The sequence below is a fragment of the Ovis aries genome, chromosome 8 (assembly GCF_016772045.2).
Source record: "Ovis aries strain OAR_USU_Benz2616 breed Rambouillet chromosome 8, ARS-UI_Ramb_v3.0, whole genome shotgun sequence".
Lineage (NCBI taxonomy): Eukaryota > Metazoa > Chordata > Mammalia > Artiodactyla > Bovidae > Ovis > Ovis aries.
The window spans coordinates 55,389,155-55,399,582 of record NC_056061.1 but is presented as its reverse complement, the minus strand read 5'-3'; the positions used below and the strand labels follow the sequence as shown (position 1 = coordinate 55,399,582).

The 10,428-nt window shown below is 40.6% G+C and overlaps 1 protein-coding gene across 2 annotated transcripts in view; it reads left to right on the top strand.

Moving 5' to 3' along the window:
- Positions 1-30: 30 nt before the first annotated feature.
- Positions 31-10,428, top strand: part of ARHGAP18 (Rho GTPase activating protein 18) — a 201,694-nt gene continuing 191,296 nt past the window's right edge. For both annotated transcript variants that reach the window (XM_042253451.2, XM_060419603.1), the window contains exon 1: positions 31-374. In XM_042253451.2, coding sequence (XP_042109385.1) covers positions 331-374 — 44 coding nt within the window. In that variant the 5' untranslated portion in view covers positions 31-330. The remainder of the gene's footprint in view (positions 375-10,428) is intronic.

The window sequence follows — 10,428 nt, the reverse complement described above, 5'->3', positions numbered from 1 at the left end:
GGAAAGCTGACCTTCCCTGCCCAGTAACGTGCGGCTGCCGGAGCCTCAGCTGCAGCCGCTCTGCCGGCGCCGCAGCGCACTCTCGCGCTCCTGGTCCACGCGCCCGCGCTTCAGCCCGAGGCTCGTAGCAGCTGCTGGGTGATCCAGCGGAAATGACAAGCCGCGCTTCCCGGTGACAGGAGAGCGCGAGCCGCTGCTCTTCCGAGCCCGAGAGAGGAGCTGTGTCGCGGAAGCAGCGCCCTGAGAAGGTTCTCGCCGCGGCGGCTCAGCCTCGGCGCCGGCTCTTCACTTCTTGTCACCCGGGCGTTCCGCGCCCTTGACCTGGGAAAGATGGTTATAATAGTAACAAAGCTGGTGCACTGCTTTCATCTCAGGTAAGGAGAGCGGCTTTGCGTGCTTTTCTCTGTTCTGTGCATGTGGTGGCTCCGAAGCCCACACTGGGAAAGGTCTTTTACCTGCTGAAGTTTGTTTTTTAACGAAGACTGAGAAAAAAGAGATTTTGTGTGATTTAAAAAATCCTTTCGGGTTGAGGTTAAAAGTAAGCTTTAGTGTTCTTTCTTGACCTCTGTTTTTCTTGACCCTGTCCCTGACCTGCTTGGTAAAATTTCAGCCTCTGTTTGCAAGATGAGATTAAGGAACTTTTTTTTTTTTCCTTTTTAAAGGTTTCTGGGGTATTCTAGGGGAGCTACTTTCCATATAGGCAAAGGGATATTTTAATTGGTAGTCTTTTCAGGATGATTATGATTTCAATTACAGCTAAGAAAGGATAATTAATAATACTAAAGTTGAACATCAGTTTTGAGCAGCATTGAACTTAAGTTGCCTAGAGGACATGTGCATACTGGATGCAGTTATCTGGTTATTTGTGAAAACAAAAACAAGTGGTAGGGGTTACTCTTGAGAAATAGGGGCCCACAGATTTAAAGAAAAACAAAAAATTAGCATTCCTTCTGTCCTTTGGGTGTTGATCAAGAGAGCGTCTCCACAGCATTGTCAGTTCAGAACTAAAGAAACACTGTCAAAGTGTAGTTTTGTGGTTGTAAATTAACATTGTTGATGAAAACTGTGGAGTCAACATCTTTAGCTGACTCTTCGTATAAAGAAAAAAATAGAGGTTTTCAAATATAAACCAAGAGCTTTCAAATAACTATTTGTCTGTGCTACCAAAGAAAAACCAACATGCTATGTAATATTAACTACAGTTTCAGTTACTATTAATTGGTTGGAGGTTTTGCAAGAAAGCATCACTTTTCCAAGTAAATCCCAAATTAATAAGTGAGTAGTAGGTCTACAAGTATTGCTTAACACTTAGCAATTATAATCAAATGGGATAGAAAAATGTTTTTTTTTTTAGTTTATTAATATGAATTTATTTTCCAAGTTAAAAATCATTACATTTATGTATCACAAAAGCAACCAATGAGGAAAAATGAGCCTCTTCTGATAAACACAAAAGTCTGAAATCAAGGTTAAGGGAACTACATTCTTATACTAACATTCCATTTATTCTATTTATTTTTTATTTTGGTTTTACTGTATTGAGACAATTTATATACAGTCATGTATGCATGCATACTAAGTCACTTCAGTTGTATCTGACTCTTTGTGACCCCATGGACTGTAGCCCACCAGGCTCCACTGTCCATGGTATTTTCCAGGCAAGAATACTGGAGTGGGTTGCCATTTCCTACTCCAAGAAAAATGTTTTCTTTATAGTCTAATATCAGATTTGTTTCCTGCCTAATCTTATCCTTTTTAATAATCCTTATTGATAATGGTTCATTTAAAATGGTAACTATGTGCTGTTTCTCTGAGATATCCTTTGATGTCTTTTTCTTATCAAAACTAAAACCCTCAGATTACAAATCTTGCAGTGATAAAGAGGAAAAGACAAGTAAATGCTTGATATTGAGTAGTAAGTGCTTGACTGAAAAAAAAAATCTGGGTAGGTTGTTGCTTATAAAGTCTTTTTAAATATATTTCAGTGTTTGTGATGCATTCTCTTGTGGACCCACTGAACTATGAACAAGTAAACAGAGTCTAGGAAGAAAGGGTGAGGATTCAAGCTTGTGCAGAACTAAAATGTTGTTGTGTTCAGTTATGTCTAACTCTTTGCTGCCCCCATGGACTCCCACCAGGCTCCTTTGTCCATGGAATTTTCCAAGCAAGCATGCTGGAGTGGGTTGCCACTTCCTACTCCAGGTATTCCTGAGCCAGGGATCAAACCCTCATCTCTTACATCTCCTTCTTTGAAAGGTGGATTCATTCCCCCAGCTCCACCTGGGAAGCCCTAAATGTTTATTTCTATCTTATTCTGGGGGGATTGGAAGCCAGCTCCATTCACTCAAAAGACTTGATTCTACAGAAGGAACAGAGTTCTTTTAAGTCTCATTAGTCTGGGAGCTGAGAAAAATCCATTCCTTCCTCCTGTTTCGGTGTGAATATCCCAACTCCATGTATTTTTAGCACCCCAAGTTGTGAAATCTCAGCTGACCTGTACCAAGACAAAAGCTACCTGGGAACACTAATGGTAATAGTCTGATCTCTTATCTTTAGCTATTCCCATCAGCTGAGTTTGCAGATTCCCAGCCCAGGAGACCCTCAGTGGAATTAACTTAAGCATCATTTTTTATAGCTCCCAAGGACCTATGGTTTTACTGAGGAAAAACTGTCTCCTAAGGCCTGCCTCTGTTCTTGGTCTCTATCAGTGGAATAGTTTCTGGGAGGTTCCCCAAACCCCCCCCATTATCAGCAATGATCATTCTGGTTCTAGTTAGGTATTAAGTTTGTTCTAATGCTAAGAACTCCAATCAGCAGTTGCCTAGAATGATACCTTAACGATTGATTAATCTGAAGAAAACAAGGGGGAAAAAGTCATTCCATCATTTGGGTTTTGAGAAAGAGACAGTTCTGTTTCTCTGCTTCTTTCTCCTCTTGTCCAATCAGGTGCAAAGTGAGGACAGTGCTGTGGCCTCTGTTGCTGTCCTGTCCCAGCCTTGCTGGTGTCTCTTCCATGTGAGATAGAAAAAAGAAAGTATAATTTTTGGACTGCCTTACAGTGGTTAAAGACAATGCTTGAAATATAAATTTCATTGCCCTTTTAACATTGAATAGTACTAGAACTTCAGTCCCAGTGTGTATGTTTTCCTTGTCTTTTCCTTTATTGAGGAAGACCTTATATCTGCCCCTTTATTTCTACCATGAATTCTGAGGTAGACGCAGCCTGGTGGGCTGCCGTCTATGGCGTCGCAGAGTCAGACACGACTGAAGTGACTTAGCAGCAGCAGCAACTAGTGTTTGGGGCTTCCCAGGTAGCTCAGTGGTAAAGAATCTGCCTGCCAAGCAGGAGACTTGGGTTCAATTCCTGCATCGGGAAGATCCCCCAGAGAAGGAAATGGCCCCAGTCCAGTATTCTTGCCTGGGAGATCCAATGGACAGAGGAGCCTGGTGGGCTACAGTCCATAGGGTCGCAAAATGTTAGACACAACTCCATGACTAAATAGCAGCGGCAGCAACTACTGTTTAGGATTCGAGTCAGCTATCGTTAGTGTTTCCCAAGTGGCTCAATAGTAAAGAATGCTGCCAGTGCAGGAGCCACAGGAGATGGGAGTTTGATCCCTGGGTCGGGAAGATGCACTGGAGGAGGAAATGATAACCCACTCCAGTATTCTTGCCTGGGGAAATCCACGGACAGACGACTCTGGCAGGCTATGTCGGTAGTCTCAGAGTCGGACACAACTGAGCATGCACAAAGCTGTTATTTTGTTCATTCTTAAAACCTAGATCAGTATATACCCCCAAGTATTTTTTTATTATAGAGGGACTACATGTATTTTAATAATATAATATAGAACATTTTCATCTATCCCTCATCAGATTTTTTTTTTTGATAGCAGTCTGAAAAGAGCTAATCAACTATCTTGTATAGCCTGAAAGATGTTCATCCTTGTCCCTGGTTGCTTTTGATTTAATAAATGAATTTTCCTTTAATTAGGCTGACTCTTAGCTTTGGTTTTAGCAACTTAAGGAAAGGAACATTGTACCTATATAGAACTAGAAATACTCAAACATTAACTGGAGCTTGGGCAAGAAGCCAGCAATATCAAACTAGTTCTAGGGTTGATATATTTGTGTCCAAAAAACCCAGGGAGTCTGTCATCTTCAAGGGCATAGTTTTTAGCCCAGCCAGCAATTTTCACCTTGTCATTTCTAGAAATTCCACCTAGGAATATAGATACATCCTAAGGCTTTAGGATAGTATTGTTTCTCTGTGACATTCTTTTCTGTGGAATAGTTCAGCAACGTGGGTAGGGGAGGTGGGGAGTAGGGAATGGGGAGGTGGAGGTCATGCTGATGTCTTCTGGAAGGTTCAAGCCTAGTTGGCATCTGAATATCTGCATTTCTTGGAACAAATCATCAATTTTTCATTCCCTCCTTCTACATCTTTTTTAAAAAACTATTTAAAAATTTTATTTTTGGCTGTGCTGTGTCTTTCTTGTGTGCAGGCTTTGTCTAGTTGGGGTGCACGGGCTTCTTATTACAGTGGCCTCTCTTGCTGTGGCTTTAGGGCATGTGGGCTTCAGTAGTTGTGGTGTGAAGCTTAGTTGCTCTGCATGTGGAATCTTCCCTGACCAGGGTCTGAACTGGTGTCCCTTACATTGCAAGGCAGATTCTTAATCATTGGACCACCAGGGAAACCCACCTCCTTCTATATTTTTAAAGTTGCTTATATTATTATGTCTGAATATCTTGCTTATATCAATTTTAAAAGAGTTGTAAGCCATTGCAGAGTTAACCTGATGAATCTCTTAGAAACCTTCAATTCTAAGAAGTCTCCTGGTAAAAGCATTCAAAAAAAGAGTCCACACTAAATGCCCATTCTCTGCTTCAACTACCATTTATCACACAAACGGGCAGTGATGATGGCAGGGCATGGTGACAAGAAAATGCACAATCTTAATCACTTCCTCAAGCTCATCATAAACTTATTAAAAATATTAGTACTTGTTTGCATTGTATTTTTACACTGAGTGTTTTCATGTAGGTGGCTCTCTTAAATAAACATTTGAGACCTATACTTCCCTATCTTTCCCCAAATGCCTGAAAGCCAACATAGGCCCAGGAGACTGAGCTTCATCTTTGTGCTCCAAGCTTCTCTGGCTGTCACTCCTGACACTATCTGGTTGGTAGGAAAGGGGAGAATCTCTTTGAGCTCTTTCTTCTCCACCTGATAGGAAATAATGTCTACACAAGTTTGGAAAAGCCTCTCAGATCTTTCCCTCCCATCCATTCTGCTGGTTACTAGTTTGGTTCAGTCAGCTCCTTCTGGAGAAGGCAATGGCACCCCACTCCAGTACTCTTGCCTGGAAAATCCCATGGACGGAGGAACCTGGTAGGCTGTAGCCCATGGGGTTGCGAAGAGTCAGACACGGCTGAGCGACTTCACTTTCACTTTTCACTTTCATGCTTTGGAGAAGGAAATGGCAACCCACTCCAGTGTTCTTGTCTGGAGAATCCCAGGGACGGGGGAGCCTGGTGGGCTGCCATCTATGGGGTCACACAGAGTTGGACATGACTGAAACAACTTAGCAGCAGCAGCTCCTTCCATCTTTCACTGGCTCTGTTGAGCATTCTGTAGCACACTGCTCTTTGGTCTTCTGTTTGCGCTACAGCCAGAGTATCTATTTGGGCTTTCAAAAAATTCAGGTGCCTGATCATGATGGTTTCCAGATTACATGATACAATGCCACACATCCAGGTCATCTGTGAATTTCTCAGAAGTACAAGGTACATCTCAATTTGCCTTGACTTTCTAAATTTATCTCCTTCCTTTTCTCACTGTTTTACCCCCATGATCTACCTGTGTTGATCTTTTGTTTCTTTAATGTATTAATCTTGCACCTGTATCTCCTGTGTCTTCTACCGTAATATCTTTCTTCATCTTCTCCAAATGGTGTATTTTATTCATTCCTGGAGATCCAGACCTAATTTGTCTGTTTCTTAGCTTCTCCTGAAACAACTTGATTAATATTAAAGCGGTTGCTTCCCTGGTGGGCTATAGTCCATGGGGTTGCAAAGAGTCAGACATGACTGAGCGACTAACAGTTTCAATTTTTCTTTTTTTCTGTAGTCACTAAAATCATTGGTAGTTTATTCACTTCATGTTAATACTTAATATTGATTGTGTGTCTTTTGCTTGCCAGATACTGCATTTAGTTCCTGAAGATACAGGAATGAAAATATGCGGATTTGCTCTCTCCATGAATGTCTAGTGGCAAGACACCTCCAAAGTGAGAGACTCCACAGGGTCAAAGCAGGATGCTGTTTGGGGTCATTATTACTATTGTTATTACAGAATTTGGTCCTTCTTTAGACTAGGCTTCTTTCTTCAGCCCTGTGGGTCCACTTAGGCAACTAGTCTACTTAATTCTGAAACTGTGGGCCTAGGTCTGTGAATTAAAGGGCCAGAGAGTGTGACTTATTGGAATAGAACCATCATGATTGGAACAAAAATAAAGTATCAGATGTCTAACTGGCATTTTTACTTTTTAAGGTTGCTAACCAATAGTCCTAACAGAGATCTCTTTTCTCATTCCCTGCATATATTTTTATTTTATTTGTTTTAGATAGACTTTCTTTTAGAGTACTATTAGGTTCATAGCAAAATTGAGATGATGATACAACCATTTATTACATACCTAGCCTTCCCCATTATCAATAGCTTCCACCAGAATGATAACATTTGTTGCAACTGATGAACCTACAGTGATACCTCATAATCACCCAGAGTTCATTCTTTACAACAAAGTTCACTCTTGGTGTTATACTTTCTATGGGTTTGGATAAATGTATGATACCACACAGGCTTCCCAGGTGGCTCGGAGGTAAAGAATCTGCCTGTCAATTCAGGAGACACGGTTCGATCCCTAAGTCGAGAAGCTCCCCTGGAGAAGGAAATGACAACTCACTGAAGTAGTCTTGCCTGGAGAATTCCGTGGACAGAGGAGCCTGGTGGGCCACAATCCATGGGGTCACAGAGTTGGACGTGACTTAGCGGCTGAGCGCACACAACACACGATGGCACGTATCTATCATCGATATCATACAGAGTATTTTCACTGCCCTAAGAGCACTCTGTGCTCTACTTATTCATCCCTTTCTTCCCTCCCCTACCCCCAACCCCTGGGAACCACTGATGTTTTTATTGTTTGCAGAGTTTTGCCTTTTGCAGAATGTTATATAGTTGGAATCACGCTAGTCTATTCAGACTGGCTTCATTTAGTAATATGCATTTATTTTCCCATTGTCTTTTCATGACCTACTAGCTCATTCTTTTTAGTGAAGAAGAATATTCCATTGTCTGTGGCTATACCACAGTGCATTCTTTCTAGTTATTTTTGTTTTTTTCTTCTGTTGGACTTGGATCTTTAGGGGGTCAAAGCTTTATTTGGTTCCAGGCGCATTTATAGTATGTACCTAATTAATGGTTGTTGTGTGAATAAGTCATAGGTGAATATATGAGATATGTAATTTTTCTTTTTCTTGTAGTCTGTCCTTCACCTGGAAGCAGCTTCCAGACTGGATAAGTTTGTGCATATGGGAGAGTGTGCATTTTATTTTGCTTTTTCTTTATTAGCCTGCCATCACTTCTTACGCCCAGGGGTCAGGAAAGTACAGCTCTTGAGCCAAATCTGCCCTATACTCATTTTCATAAATAAAGTTTTAATGGTACATAGCCATGCCCATTCGTTTCTGTAACGTGACTGGCAGACTTGAGTGAGAGAGAGACCATATGACCACTTGTGCTAAATAATTGCTTAGCCTTCACAGCAAAAGATTTCTGACCCCTGCTCTAAGTGGGGAAGAAGCTAGAGTCTGAGATCAGAGTGGCAGAAGTGATTGCTTGAGGGGACTTTTGCAAAGTATCAGCTGTTAGATCCGTTCAGTTCAGTTGCTCAGTCATGTCTGACTCTTTTTGTGACCCATGGACTGCAGCACGCCAGGCCTCCCTGTCCATCACCAACTCCCAGAGTTCACTCAAACTCATGTCCATTGAGTTGGTGATGCCATCCAACCATCTCATCTTCTGTCATCCCCTTCTCCTCCTCCCCTCCATCTTTCCCAGCATCAGGGTCTTTTCAAACGAGTCAGCTCTTCACATCAGGTGATCAAAGTATTGGAGTTTCAGCTTAAACATCAGTCCTTCCAATGAATATTCAGGACTGATCTCCTTTAGGATGGACTGGTTGGATCTGCTTTCAGTCCAAGGGACTCTCAAGAGTCTTCTCCAACACCACAGTTCAAAAACATCAATTCTTCGGCGCTTAACTTTCTTTACAGTCCAACTCTCACATCCATACATGACTATTGGAAAAACCATAGCCTTGACTAGATGGACCTTTGTTGGCAAAGTAACATCTCTGCTTTTTAATATGCTGTCGAAGTCGGTCATAACTTTTCTCCCAAGGAGTAAGCGTCTTTTAATTTCATGGCTGCAGTCACCATCTGCAGTGATTTTGGAGCCCAGAAAAATAAAGTCTGCCACTGTTTCCACTGTTTCTCCATCTATTTGCCATGACATGATGGGATCATGTTAGATCCTTATATAGAGTAATATGTTTCTGAGATTTATTTTGATTAATGTTGCAGGTAGAAACTATAAAAACAAATCTGGTGAAAGATCTGGTAGCTTTGTTTTACTAATCACAAGACAGATGCTTTTGACCCAAGCCAATTTTAAAACTTTAACATGAATCAGAATCACCTGGAGGGCTTGTTCGACTGCAAAGTGTTTTCCCTCCCTTGAGTAAACTCCTAATTCAGTAGCCTTAGATAATGCTCCAGAAGTTGCATTGACAGAGGTTCCTGGATGCTGCTGATCTGGGGACCACACTTTCAGAACCATTAGTTCAGAGCTGTGATTCTGAGCCTCAGTTGCATCTCAGAACCATCTAGAGAATTTAAATGTTTTATTTTAAAAATAAAACATAATTGGCCTCACCCCAAACTTACAAATCAATCCCCAGAGTTTGTCTGTATTTTAAAAAGAGTAATTCTGAAGAATAATCATCTTGTTTTTGGAACTATCATGGGGGCTTTGCTGGTTAAGGTGTACATGAGCTGTTTTGATGACAACAAACTTTGTTTACAGTAAGTTCTAAAAAATTACATCCAGATATCGTTCCTTAGTTTTAAGTAAAACTAATCTGGAATATTATATGTATATTACATTTGTCAGTGGACTGCAGAAAAATTATAGTCTAAAAAGTGCACTCAATTCATCAGAGTTCCTTTTTTTCTTACTAGCTTTGGGAAGTATCTGTAAATTTTGTTTTTTCACTGTGTAAAATTAGTTGCGATTCTATACTTGAGAATTTCCCTTAAAGTGAGTGAGGGTAACCAACAAGGACCTACTATGTAGCATAGGGAACTGTTCTCAGTATTTTGTAATAACCTATAAGGGAAAAGAGTCTGAAAGAGTATAGCTACTATCTATCTGTCTATCTGAATCACTTTGCTGTACACCTGAAAGTAATACAACATTGTAAATTAGCTATATTTCAATACTGGGTGGGGGGGGGGGTCATGAACAGCTCACATTCTGCCATCCTTCCATGGTTTCACTGTAGCAGGTTTAAATGTTCAAGTGCCTTCTAAAAATGGCTAGAAATAGCCCAAGAGGTCTTCTTTCTGGCTTTTCCTCCTCTATTTTCAGAGAGAAAGCATCCCTTACCATCTGGGTAGGTATTTTTTTAAACGAAATAAAATCCTGTTGCTCTGTACATGCTTTTGTTCAGAGATTTTGTTTCCCCTCTACTGCCGTTTCCGCATACTATATCGCTGTATTCATTTTAATTTCGTTGATTGCTATTTGTAGTGTTCTGAGGCTGAGTATTATGTCAGAATACAAATAAGGCAAAACAACCATGAAATAGTAAATGTCTAAGAAACAATTATTTGGCTCTTTGGCTGCTAACGTAGTTGCCTCCACAATCGGGAGCCACACAAAGAACTCCTAAGCCCTGTGTTTAGGAAGGGTGAACATGGAAGGTCATGTTTTTGGTCTGCAGTTAAAAATTTCTTTGACCTTGTAGGAATAAATACAAAGATTTGAGTTTATGGATCCCCAAATCCATACAACAAAATAGCCATCAACTTCAACTACATAATTCTGCATATGGAATCATGATGATTACTAACATGAAGTGTCAGAATATGAGTTTGACAAATAGCTTTATAAAAATCATGCACTACCGTATGGAAGAACTCATTTGTTAAAGGAGTTTGAATTAATTCAAGTTTGAAGTCGGCTGTCTTGAGTGAAAATTCTCACTTTTTTTTTTTGTTTGCATTTCATTAGGAGGTGAGGAAGTACTTAGGAGCTATTGTGAGTTACATAGAAATGAAGAACTTTTATTCTTTCCTTTT